The following is a 13,398-nucleotide window of genomic DNA, read 5'->3' as shown; positions in this document are numbered from 1 at the left end:
CAGTGTCAGAGGTGCAAGAAGGGGATGGGGAGCAGCTTGTTACTGATTACCCCCAAGCACTCTATACATAGCAATCCCTGCCAATGGCAACTACAGTGTCAGAGGTGCAAGAAGGGGATGGGGAACAGCTTGTTACTGATTACCCCCAAGCACTCTATACATAGCAATCCCTGCCAATGGCAACTACAGTGTCAGAGGTGCAAGAAGGGGATGGGGAGCAGCTTGTTACTGATTACCCCCAAGCACTCTATACATAGCAATCCCTGCCAATGGCAACTACAGTGTCAGAGGAGCAAGAAGGGGGCGGGGAGCAGCTTGTTACTGATTACCCTAAAGCCCTCTATACATAGTAATCCCTGCCAATGGCAGCTACAGTGTCAGAGGTGCAAGAAGGGGATGGGGAACAGCTTGTTACTGATTACACCCAAGCACTCTATACATAGCAATCCCTGCCAATGGCAACTACAGTGTCAGAGGTACAAGAAGGGGATGGGGAACAGCTTGTTACTGATTACCCCCAAGCACTCTATACATAGCAATCCCTGCCAATGGCAACTACAGTGTCAGAGGAGCAAGAAGGGGATGGGGAGCAGCTTGTTACTGATTACCCCCAAGCACTCTATACATAGCAATCCCTGCCAATGGCAACTACAGTGTCAGAGGTGCAAGAAGGGGATGGGGAGCAGCTTGTTACTGATTACCCCCAAGCACTCTATACATAGCAATCCCTGCCAATGGCAACTACAGTGTCAGAGGTGCAAGAAGGGGATGGGGAACAGCTTGTTACTGATTACCCCCAAGCACTCTATACATAGCAATCCCTGCCAATGGCAACTACAGTGTCAGAGGTGCAAGAAGGGGATGGGGAGCAGCTTGTTACTGATTACCCCCAAGCACTCTATACATAGCAATCCCTGCCAATGGCAACTACAGTGTCAGAGGTGCAAGAAGGAGATAGGGAGCAGCTTGTTACTAATTACCCCCAGGCACTCTATACATAGCAATCCCTGCCAATGGCAGCTACAGTGTCAGAGGTACAAGAAGGGGATGGGGAGCAGCTTGTTACTGATTACCCCCAAGCACTCTATACATAGCAATCCCTGCCAATGGCAACTACAGTGTCAGAGGTACAAGAAGGGGATGGGGAGCAGCTTGTTACTGATTACCCCCAAGCACTCTATACATAGCAATCCCTGCCAATGGCAACTACATTGTCAGAGGTGCAAGAAGAGGATGGGGAACAGCTTGTTACTGATTACCCCCAAGCATTCTATACATAGCAATCCCTGCCAATAGCAACTACAGTGTCAGAGGTGCAAGAAGGGGATGGGGAACAGCTTGTTACTGATTACCCCCAAGCACTCTATACATAGCAATCCCTGCCAATGGCAACTACAGTGTCAGAGGTGCAAGAAGGGGATGGAGAACAGCTTGTTACTGATTACCCCCCAGCACTCTATACATAGCAATCCCTGCCAATGGCAACTACAGTGTCAGAGGTGCAAGCAGGGGATGGGGAACAGCTTGTTAATGATTACTACTATTTAAAGTATCTATAGAAGTGATTATTATGAGCACAGGGCCAATAGAGAGCTAATACTGTACTCCAGGGCTCCTCAGGCCCAAGGGCCCCGATGCGGTTGCAACCTCTGCAACCCCTATTGCTACGCCCCGGAGGACAGCTGAAGTGAGCGATATATGGAGGCTGCCATATTTATTTCCCTTGAAGCAATACCAGTTCCTTGGCAGTCCTGCCAGGCAATCTGTAATGAAAATAAATATGGCAGCCTCCATATCCGTCCTTCACGTGTGCTTTAACAACCAACAGAATGCAGCCATCAATTTCCAAGATTAGACAGAAAGTCCACGAGAAATCCTTCACATTCCATAGTTGTAAACTCCCAACGTTTCATGACCACACATGATCCCTTCGTCAAGACAAATCCCAACACAGACAACATAACAGGAAAACTCTTCAAATGAATCCCATACAGCAGTGTACAATGAGAAATACAGGAGAGGATAGATTATCCGGCACCATCGGGGGATTGGCTGATGCTGGGTAGCTGAACTTTCTGGGGTGCTGGAAACTCAATGCTGTAAATAGACCCAGCTAATACAGCATTATCTTCCACGCATTATACACACTGTGAACTTTGTATTAAAAGTGTAAATACAGTAATTGAAAGTATATTAACTTTGGGGCAGCTGTGGAGCCCAGTCTATGAAGCGGACCTGAACTCAGAATATCCTTTCTGCTGTAAAAGATAAGCAACAGCATAATATCCTTTTAAAGAAAAACATTTCTTTGCTACAGCCGATACAAAACCTGCAATAAATCTGCAGTGTGTCTACTTCCTGCTTTCATGGAAGCAGACATAGGGTTAACATCCTGTGTTTACCAGTTAGCTGCTCTGCCGAAGCAGCCAGCGGGCACAGCTGAGAGATCAAATTACAGTTGTGATTAGTCACATATGAGGGGGGATTAGACAGGCTAAACTCTCTAAATACATACAGGGTGGATTTCTCTCCGTTTTCCTTCTGTCCAGTGCAAGAAACTCCGACTAAGGACTGAACTTTATCCCAATCAGTAGCTGATACCCCTTTTGCATGAGCAATCTATTCCTTTTCACAAAAGGACCATCAGGGGGTGCTGTATGGCTGATATTGGGGTGAAACCCCTCCCACAAAGAAATTCTGAGGACCATGGTGCTGACAGTTTCCTGTCTGTGAACCTTGCTGCATTGTGGGAAATAGCTGTATACAGCTGTTTCCAACTGCCAAAAAAGCAAGCAGCAGCTACATCACCTGCCAGCAGTAAAAATGTCACCATGTGATAAATGTCAGAATGTCGATCAGGGAGAGGAAAGATTTTATAATGAGCAAACACTGACTAAATCATTTATACATAATTATGGTAAAAATGAAGCACTTTTTTTATTACATTATTTTCACTGGAGTTCCTCTTTAAAGAGAACTTATATAACTTATATAACTTATATAACTGAAATAAAACAGATTTTCAAAGTAATGTCCATGTTTTCCTATGGCTCAGTTCACACTATACGTGTTTTCACTGAAAGCTTTTCACAATGCACTGCTATTGAAAAAATACACCATAATGCATACCAACGTAAAAAGGCCCTAAGAATTTGGCCTTTACCACTGAGTACTGCTGGTGATTTTCGCTGGTTAGTTGAGTTCCTGATAACTGGGACTCTACTGTATTGTATATTAGGAGCTCGTACTTCTGTCTCGGTAATATCCAGGCCTAAACCAAGGCTTCGGGGGTCCCCAGTACAGGAGACAAGAGGACTCCCAATGGGGACAGAAACCGATAAGTAGCAACAACTTTCCACACTTTATTCAAATATAGAACACATTTGTTTTGGGGTCATCAGATTCCACTTACTGGGTCATCGGGGCGGAGCTTCTTAGAGGGCGGGCCTCCATCCTCCGGGTGTAACATGTAGTAAAGCCGGACTTTGTTTGCGTGTTTTTTGCTCTGAAAGAAATAAAAAGAAATGTGTGAAAACCACAAACAAGACAAAGTGAAGCAAGATATATTCCTGTATACAGTCTGAGATCTTCACAGGTTTATCGGAGGCGGGAACAATTGTCCCGGGCCTCTCAAGGTTGACCTGTCATCCCGACAGCGAAGCCGATTAATCAGGTCATTGCGTTCCTCCCCAAAACTACAAAGGGGGCGACACTCGCTATGCAGCGCTACGAGCGGTCTCCCGGCAGACAGACGCAGGTAATGAACAATGATCTGTGAGCTCCGTGCAGAATGGCGTGTGACTGGCAGTATTACCACTTCTAAGCATATCCCCCGCGCACACGGTACAAGGCTGACTTGTGCTCGCTCCGAGCTGCCTGCCAGCGAAAGTGCGGCGAATATGAATAAATAAGCAAATGCAAATGTCCTTAAAATGAGACAAGAGGCATGAAAGGAAGATAAATATCAAAGAGAGGGGTGGGGACACATGAGCAGCTGAGGGGAAAAATAAAGAGGATGAATTTTAAAAAGTGCCACTTCCAATATGGAGGCAGCAATTCCTCCTGCTTATTCATGGCTGGAGCCTGGTGGCATGGCTGCCATGCTGTATCCCAATGCCCATCATGGGAGTACATGCGTCATCATAGGTTAGCACTAAGCACAGGTTAGGGAGTTAGGTTAGCACTAAGCACAGGTTAGGGAGTTAGGTTAGCACTAAGCACAGATAAGGGAGTTAGGTTAGCACTAAGCACAGGTTAGGGAGTTAGGTTAGCACTAAGCACAGGTAATAGGGTTAGGTTAGCATTAAGCACAGGTAATAGGGTTAGGTTAGCATTAAGCACAGGTTAGGGAGTTAGGTTAGCACTAAGCACAGGTTAGGGAGTTAGGTTAGCACTAAGCACAGGTTAGGGAGTTAGGTGAGCATTAAGCACAGGTTAGGGAGTTAGGTGAGCACTAAGCACAGGTTAGGGAGTTAGGTTAGCATTAAGCACAGATAAGGTAGTTATTTTAGCACTAAGCACAGGTTAGGGAGTTAGGTGAGCATTAAGCACAGGTTAGGGAGTTAGGTGAGCATTAAGCACAGGTTAGGGAGTTAGGTGAGCACTAAGCACAGGTTAGGGAGTTAGGTTAGCACTAAGCACAGGTTAGGGAGTTAGGTTAGCACTAAGCACAGGTTAGGGAGTTAGGTTAGCACTAAGCACAGGTTAGGGAGTTAGGTTAGCACTAAGCACAGGTTAGGGAGTTAGGTTAGCACTAAGCACAGGTTAGGGAGTTAGGTTAGCACTAAGCACAGGTTAGGGAGTTAGGTTAGCACTAAGCACAGGTTAGGGAGTTAGGTTAGCATTAAGCACAGATAAGGTAGTTATTTTAGCACTAAGCACAGGTTAGGGAGTTAGGTTAGCACTATGTAAGCATAGGTTAGGGAGTTAGGTTAGCATTAAGCACAGATAAGGGAGTTAGGTTAGCACTAAGCACAGGTTAGGGAGTTGGGTTAGCACTAAGCACAGGTTAGGGAGTTAGGTTAGCATTAAGCACAGATAAGGGAGTTAGGTTAGCACTAAGCACAGGTTAGGGAATTAGGTTAGCACTATGTAAGCACAGGTTAGGGAGTTAGGTTAGCACTAAGCACAAGTTAAGGAGTTAGGTTAGCAATATGCACAGGTAGGGAGTTACGTTAGCATTAAGCACATGTTTGGGAGTTAGGTTAGTATTAGGCCCCGTTCACATTGCACGTGTTCCCGTCCGCATTTCGGGAACGCGTGCGGGAGGCCGACACGCACGACATCAGACAGTGCATAGACTACACTGTCTGATGTTCACACTGCATGCGTTCCGTTCTTGTGTGTTGTGTTCTGAACGGAACGCGCCTGCGTTCTGTGATGTGAACGGGGCCTTAAGGACAGACTAGAGGGATAGGTTAGCATTAAGCACAGGTTATAGGGTTAGGTTAGCACTAAGCACAGGTTAGGGAGTTAGGTTAGCATTAAGCACAGGTTAAGGAGTTAGGTTAGCATTAAGCACAGGTTAGGGAGTTAGGTTAGCACTAAGCACAGGTAATAGGGTTAGGTTAGCATTAAGCACAGGTTAGGGAGTTAGGTTACCACTAAGCACAGGTAATAGGGTTGGGTTAGCTTTAAGCACAGGTTAGGGAGTTAGGTTAGCACTAAGCACAGGTAATAGGGTTAGGTTAGCATTAAGCACAGGTTAGGGAGTTAGGTTACCACTAAGCACAGGTAATAGGGTTAGGTTAGCATTAAGCACAGGTTAGGGAGTTAGGTTACCACTAAGCACAGGTAATAGGGTTAGGTTAGCTTTAAGCACAGGTTAGGGAGTTAGGTTACCACTAAGCACAGGTTAGGGAGTTAGGTTAGCAATAGCACACAAACTGAGGCTTTAGTTGTGGACTTTTCCCAGCATGCGGGAGTTGCCATACTCAGGGCCCATTCACACTTGAGCATTTTGCCGGTGATTTTAGCAAAACGCTAGCGCTTTTGAAAGCGCTATTGTAATTAAACCCTATGGACCCGTTCTTACTTGGGCGATTTGCAAAACACCCAAAATCGCGAAACGCACACGCGTCACCTGTGCCATCGCGTTTCAGTGCTATAGAAGTGCTAAACGCGATCGCGGAAAAATCGCAGCAGTGTTCAGTGATTTTTTCCGCTGAAAAATCACTCACACAAAACATTTTGCGCTTTCAAGTGTGAATGGGGCCTCACTGCTTAATAGAAAAGCGTACTTCGCTGTACTTTAACAGCCACTCATGTAATCTATTTCAGTAAATTACACTAACGATATACGGAGCAGTATTGCTTAATAAAACGTTTCCACGCGCCACTAATCTGTTTAGGTGTTTGCTACATTCCCTTTTGCCCATTCTGCTTTGCATTTATGAACCTGCAGAATGTGCGCAGCCCGTGGTAATTATACGCGGTATGATTAATGGGAATCGCAAAGCAGAATGGCGTGCAGGAAAATAAATAGTGGCGGTAAACATGGTTTCCTCTCTGGTACGCGAGCCTCTCCCCAGCCCAGGAACACCTCACAACACCGCGAGAATAACAGAACTGCAATCCAGGACGAGAGGAGACCTAACAGCGTACTACCCAGTGACTAATCGCAGGTGACTCACTATTCTAAGCGTACAACATGCGAGCGCTGTGTCGTGTCGTACAAATAATTAGGTACATGCTTCTTCTGAAGTAGATGTTTCATCTTATTTCTGATGGTGTGGAAATAACAGCTCTCCAATGATATACATAAAATAACTACATAGCAGATTACTGCAACGCGAAATATAAAAACGTTATAAACAATTCGAGAGGGCAGGGGGGTGCTGGGGGGGGAGGGGGGAGGACAGAAGACATGGGGGAAGAGGATTCAGTACCAGCACCATTGCTATGGGGGAAGAAGGGACAATACTGAGAGAGAGTAGAGGAGGGGGCCAAGGGGAGGGAAGGAGCAAAGTCCAGAAGTCAGCAAAGGGTGCAAGAAAAAACTAACTAAACTAAACTAACCTAAATTAAAAGCAAATGTCTTTGCCCTGGCAGCAGCTACGCTAGGGCAAAGACATTTGCTTTTAATTTAGGTTAGTTTAGTGTTAGGACATCTGCTCTGGAGATTTACCTCAACGTTGGTGCAGATGTCCAGTATATCTATATTTTTGCATGCAAAACTATGATGGAAGCTAAAATTTCTCCATAGACCAGTATTGCATTGTTTGGATGCGGGCGTACATTTTAGTCCAGGGGGGGCGGTGTGCGCCACAGCGATTAACCATTCGATTGTACAGTATTGGGTCAGGGATGCGCAGCCTTCTACCTATATTTTGTTTCCACAGTTCTGTAACTACCAGGCTAGCAGCACCCATTGTGCTATCCTGTTTTGCATGGTAAGTATTTAGTTTTGCATATGTTTTGCATCTGTCTGATTGCTGAGTGTGTATTTGAGCTATTTAAGCGGTGCATATGAGGTGATGAGTCATTCAGATGCGGCCCATATTGGTGAGCGCTTGCTTTTGTTTTCTGCTGTCTGTATTGAATGTAAGTTACACATTTTAGCGTAGCTGCTGCCAGGGCAAAGACATTTGCTTTTAATTTAGGTTAGTTTAGTGTTGGGACATCTGCCTTGGAGATTTACCTCAACGTTGGTGCAGATGTCCAGTATATCTATATTTTTGCATGCAAAACTATGATGGAAGCTAAAATTTCTCCATAGACCAGTATTGCATTGTTTGGATGCGGGCGTACATTTTAGTCCAGGGGGGGCGGTGTGCGCCACAGCGATTAACCATTCGATTGTACAGTATTGGGTCAGGGATGCGCAGCCTTCTACCTATATTTTGCTCCCAGATTTCTGCTTTTGGCGCCCTATAGCTGATATTTTGCATTAGGGCCTATGGGGAGCTCAAAAAGTCCATTTGCCGCAGTCTCAAATTGTCTACTTTCTCCATCTTACTGGGGAGGAGAGGTGGACACACATCGAATGGTGACTATGGGAGGGTGGGCAGACATGTTATTGGCCAGGAGAGGTGGACACACATCGAATGGAGACTATGGGGCAGGTGGGCAGACATGTTACCGGGGAGGAGAGGTGGGCACACATTGTATGGTGACTATGGGGCAGGTGGGCAGAGATGTTACTGGGGAGGAGAGGTGGGCACACATTGTATGGTGACTATGGGGCAGGTGGGCAGAGATGTTACTGGGGAGGAGAGGTGGGCACACATTGTATGGTGACTATGGGGCAGGTGGACAGACATGTTATTGGGGAGGAGAGGTGGGCACACATTGTATGGGGACAATGAGGCAGGTGGGCAGACATGTTATTGGGGAGGAGAGGTGGGCACACATTGTATGGTGACTATGGGGCAGGTGGGCAGAGATGTTACTGGGGAGGAGAGGTGGGCACACATTGTATGGTGACTATGGGGCAGGTGGACAGACATGTTATTGGGGAGGAGAGGTGGACACACATTGTATGGGGACAATGGGGCAGGTGGGTAGACATGTTATTGGGGAGGAGAGGTGGGCACACATTGTATGGGGACAATGGGACAGGTGGGCAGTCGTTATTGGGGAGGAGAGGTGGACACACATCGAATGGGGACTATGGGGCAGGTGGGCAGACATGTTACTGGGGAGGAGAGGTGGACACACATCTTATTGGGGGGGGGGGGGAGAGGTGGACACACATTGTATGGGGACTATGGGGCAGGTGGGCAGACATGTTATTGGGAAGGAGAGGTGGGCACACATTGTATGGGGACAATGGGGCAGGTGGGTAGACATGTTATTGGGGAGGAGAGGTGGGCACACATCGAATGGTGACTATGGGAGGGTGGGCAGACATGTTATTGGGGAGGAGAGGTGGGCACACATCGAATGGTGACTATGGGGCAGGTGGGCAGACATGTTACTGGGGAGGAGAGGTGGGCACACATTGTATGGTGACTATGAGGCAGGTGGGCAGACATGTTATTGGGGAGGAGAGGTGGGCACACATCGAATGGTGACTATGGGGCAGGTGGGCAGACATGTTATTGGGGAGGAGAGGTGGGCACACATCGAATGGTGACTATGGGGCAGGTGGGCAGACATGTTATTGGGGAGGAGAGGTGGACACACATCGAATGGTGACTATGGGACAGGTGGGCAGACATGTTATTGGGGAGGAGAGGTGGACACACATTGTATGGTGACTATGGGGCAGGTGGGCAGACATGTTATTGGGGAGGAGAGGTGGGCACACATCGAATGGTGACTATGGGGCAGGTGGGCAGACATGTTATTGGGGAGGAGAGGTGGACACACATCGAATGGTGACTATGGGACAGGTGGGCAGACATGTTATTGGGGAGGAGAGGTGGACACACATTGTATGGTGACTATGGGGCAGGTGGACAGACATGTTATTGGGGAGGAGAGGTGGGCAGACATGTTATTGGGGAGGAGAGGTGGGCACACATCGAATGGTGACTATGGGGCAGGTGGGCAGACATGTTACTGGGGAGGAGAGGTGGGCACACATTGTATGGTGACTATGAGGCAGGTGGGCAGACATGTTATTGGGGAGGAGAGGTGGGCACACATCGAATGGTGACTATGGGGCAGGTGGGCAGACATGTTATTGGGGAGGAGAGGTGGGCACACATCGAATGGTGACTATGGGGCAGGTGGGCAGACATGTTATTGGGGAGGAGAGGTGGACACACATCGAATGGTGACTATGGGACAGGTGGGCAGACATGTTATTGGGGAGGAGAGGTGGACACACATTGTATGGTGACTATGGGGCAGGTGGGCAGACATGTTATTGGGGAGGAGAGGTGGGCACACATCGAATGGTGACTATGGGGCAGGTGGGCAGACATGTTATTGGGGAGGAGAGGTGGACACACATCGAATGGTGACTATGGGACAGGTGGGCAGACATGTTATTGGGGAGGAGAGGTGGACACACATTGTATGGTGACTATGGGGCAGGTGGACAGACATGTTATTGGGGAGGAGAGGTGGACAGACATGTTATTGGGGAGGAGAGGTGGACACACATCGAATGGTGACTATGGGGCAGGTGGACAGACATGTTATTGGGGAGGAGAGGTGGACACACATCGAATGGTGACTATGGGACAGGTTGGCAGACATGTTATTGGGGAGGAGAGGTGGACACACATCGAATGGTGACTATGGGGCAGGTGGACAGACATGTTACTGGGGAGGAGAGGTGGGCACACATTGTATGGGGACTATGGGGCAGGTGGGCAGACATGTTATTGGGGAGGAGAGGTGGACACACATCGAATGGTGACTATGGGGCAGGTGGGCAGACATGTTATTGGGGAGGAGAGGTGGACACACATCGAATGGTGACTATGGGGCAGGTGGGCAGACATGTTATTGGGGAGGAGAGGTGGACACACATCGAATGGTGACTATGGGGCAGGTGGGCAGACATGTTATTGGGGAGGAGAGGTGGGCACACATCGAATGGTGACTATGGGGCAGGTGGGCAGACATGTTATTGGGGAGGAGAGGTGGGCAGACATCGAATGGTGACTATGGGGCAGGTGGGCAGACATGTTATTGGGGAGGAGAGGTGGACACACATCGAATGGTGACTATGGGGCAGGTGGGCAGACATGTTATTGGGGAGGAGAGGTGGACACACATCGAATGGTGACTATGGGACAGGTGGGCAGACATGTTATTGGGGAGGAGAGGTGGACACACATTGTATGGTGACTATGGGGCAGGTGGACAGACATGTTATTGGGGAGGAGAGGTGGACAGACATGTTATTGGGGAGGAGAGGTGGACACACATCGAATGGTGACTATGGGGCAGGTGGACAGACATGTTATTGGGGAGGAGAGGTGGGCACACATCGAATGGTGACTATGGGACAGGTGGGCAGACATGTTATTGGGGAGGAGAGGTGGACACACATCGAATGGTGACTATGGGACAGGTGGGCAGACATGTTATTGGGGAGGAGAGGTGGGCACACATCGAATGGTGACTATGGGGCAGGTGGGCAGACATGTTATTGGGGAGGAGAGGTGGACACACATCGAATGGTGACTATGGGACAGGTGGGCAGACATGTTATTGGGGAGGAGAGGTGGACACACATCGAATGGTGACTATGGGGCAGGTGGACAGACATGTTACTGGGGAGGAGAGGTGGGCACACATTGTATGGGGACTATGGGGCAGGTGGGCAGACATGTTATTGGGGAGGAGAGGTGGACACACATCGAATGGTGACTATGGGGCAGGTGGGCAGACATGTTATTGGGGAGGAGAGGTGGACACACATCGAATGGTGACTATGGGGCAGGTGGGCAGACATGTTATTGGGGAGGAGAGGTGGACACACATCGAATGGTGACTATGGGGCAGGTGGGCAGACATGTTATTGGGGAGGAGAAGTGGACACACATCGAATGGTGACTATGAGGCAGGTGGACAGACATGTTATTGGGGAGGAGAGGTGGACACACATTGAAAGGTGACTATGGGGCAGGTGGGCAGACATGTTATTGGGGAGGAGAGGTGGACACACATCGAATGGTGACTATGGGGCAGGTGGGCAGACATGTTATTGGGGAGGAGAGGTGGACACACATCGAATGGTGACTATGGGGCAGGTGGGCAGACATGTTATTGGGGAGGAGAGGTGGACACACATCGAATGGTGACTATGGGGCAGGTGGACAGACATGTTATTGGGGAGGAGAGGTGGACACACATTGAATCGTGACTATGGGGCAGGTGGGCAGACATGTTATTGGGGAGGAGAGGTGGACACACATCGAATGGTGACTATGGGGCAGGTGGGCAGACATGTTATTGGGGAGGAAAGGTGGACACACATTGTATGGTGACTATGGGGCAGGTGGACAGACATGTTACTGGGGAGGAGAGGTGGACACACATTGTATGGTGACTATGGGGCAGGTGGGCAGACATGTTACTGGGGAGGAGAGGTGGACACACATTGTATGGGGACTATGGGGCAGGTGGGCAGACAGGTTACTGGGGAGGAGAGGTGGACACACATTGAATCGTGACTATGGGGCAGGTGGGCAGACATGTTATTGGGGAGGAGAGGTGGACACACATCGAATGGTGACTATGGGGCAGGTGGGCAGACATGTTATTGGGGAGGAAAGGTGGACACACATTGTATGGTGACTATGGGGCAGGTGGACAGACATGTTACTGGGGAGGAGAGGTGGACACACATTGTATGGTGACTATGGGGCAGGTGGGCAGACATGTTACTGGGGAGGAGAGGTGGACACACATTGTATGGGGACTATGGGGCAGGTGGGCAGACAGGTTACTGGGGAGGAGAGGTGGGCACACATTGTATGGGGACTATGGGGCAGGTGGGCAGACATGTTACTGGGGAGGAGAGGTGGACACACATTGAATGGTGACTATGGGGCAGGTGGGCAGACATGTTACTGGGGAGGAGAGGTGGGCACACATTGTATGGGGACTATGGGGCAGGTGGGCAGACATGTTACTGGGGAGGAGAGGTGGACACACATTGAATGGTGACTATGGGGCAGGTGGGCAGACATGTTACTGGGGAGGAGAGGTGGGCACACATCGAATGGTGACTATGGGGCAGGTGGGCAGACATGTTACTGGGGAGGAGAGGTGGGCACACATTGTATGGGGACTATGGGGCAGGTGAGCAGACATGTTATTGGGGAGGAGAGGTGGGCACACATTGTATGGGGACAATGGGGCAGGTGGGCAGACATGTTATTGGGGAGGAGAGGTGGGCACACATTGTATGGGGACAATGGGGCAGGTGGGCAGACATGTTATTGGGGAGGAGAGGTGGACACACATCGAATGGTGACTATGGGGCAGGTGGGCAGACATGTTATTGGGGAGGAGAGGTGGACAAGCATTGTATGGTGACTATGGGGCACGTGGGCAGACATGTTATTAGGGAGGAGAGGTGGACACACATCGAATGGTGACTATAGGACAGGTGGGCAGACATGTTATTGGGGAGGAGAGGTGGACACACATTGTATGGGGACTATGGGGCAGGTGGGCAGACATGTTACTGGGGAGGAGAGGTGGACACACATTGTATGGTGACTATGGGGCACGTGGGCAGACATGTTATTGGGGAGGAGAGGTGGACACACATTGTATGGGGACTATGGGGCAGGTGGGCAGACATGTTACTGGGGAGGAGAGGTGGACACACATTGTATGGTGACTATGGGGCAGGTGGGCAGACATGTTATTGGGGAGGAGAGGTGGACACACATCGAATGGTGACTATAGGACAGGTGGGCAGACATGTTATTGGGGAGGAGAGGTGGACACACATTGTATGGTGACTATGGGGCAGGTGGGCAG

The 13,398-nt window shown here is 49.2% G+C and overlaps 1 protein-coding gene across 5 annotated transcripts in view; it reads right to left on the bottom strand.

The window, feature by feature from the left end:
* Positions 1-13,398, bottom strand: part of ZMAT4 (zinc finger matrin-type 4) — a 761,540-nt gene that overhangs the window by 500,426 nt on the left and 247,716 nt on the right. For all 5 annotated transcript variants that reach the window (XM_068255194.1, XM_068255195.1, XM_068255191.1 and 2 more), the window contains exon 3: positions 3,413-3,505. In XM_068255194.1, coding sequence (XP_068111295.1) covers positions 3,413-3,505 — 93 coding nt within the window. The remainder of the gene's footprint in view (positions 1-3,412; positions 3,506-13,398) is intronic.

This window comes from Hyperolius riggenbachi, chromosome 10 (genome assembly GCF_040937935.1).
Source record: "Hyperolius riggenbachi isolate aHypRig1 chromosome 10, aHypRig1.pri, whole genome shotgun sequence".
Classification (NCBI taxonomy): domain Eukaryota; kingdom Metazoa; phylum Chordata; class Amphibia; order Anura; family Hyperoliidae; genus Hyperolius; species Hyperolius riggenbachi.
Note: the sequence above shows the minus strand (reverse complement) of the source record. Positions and strands in the feature narration are given on the sequence as shown.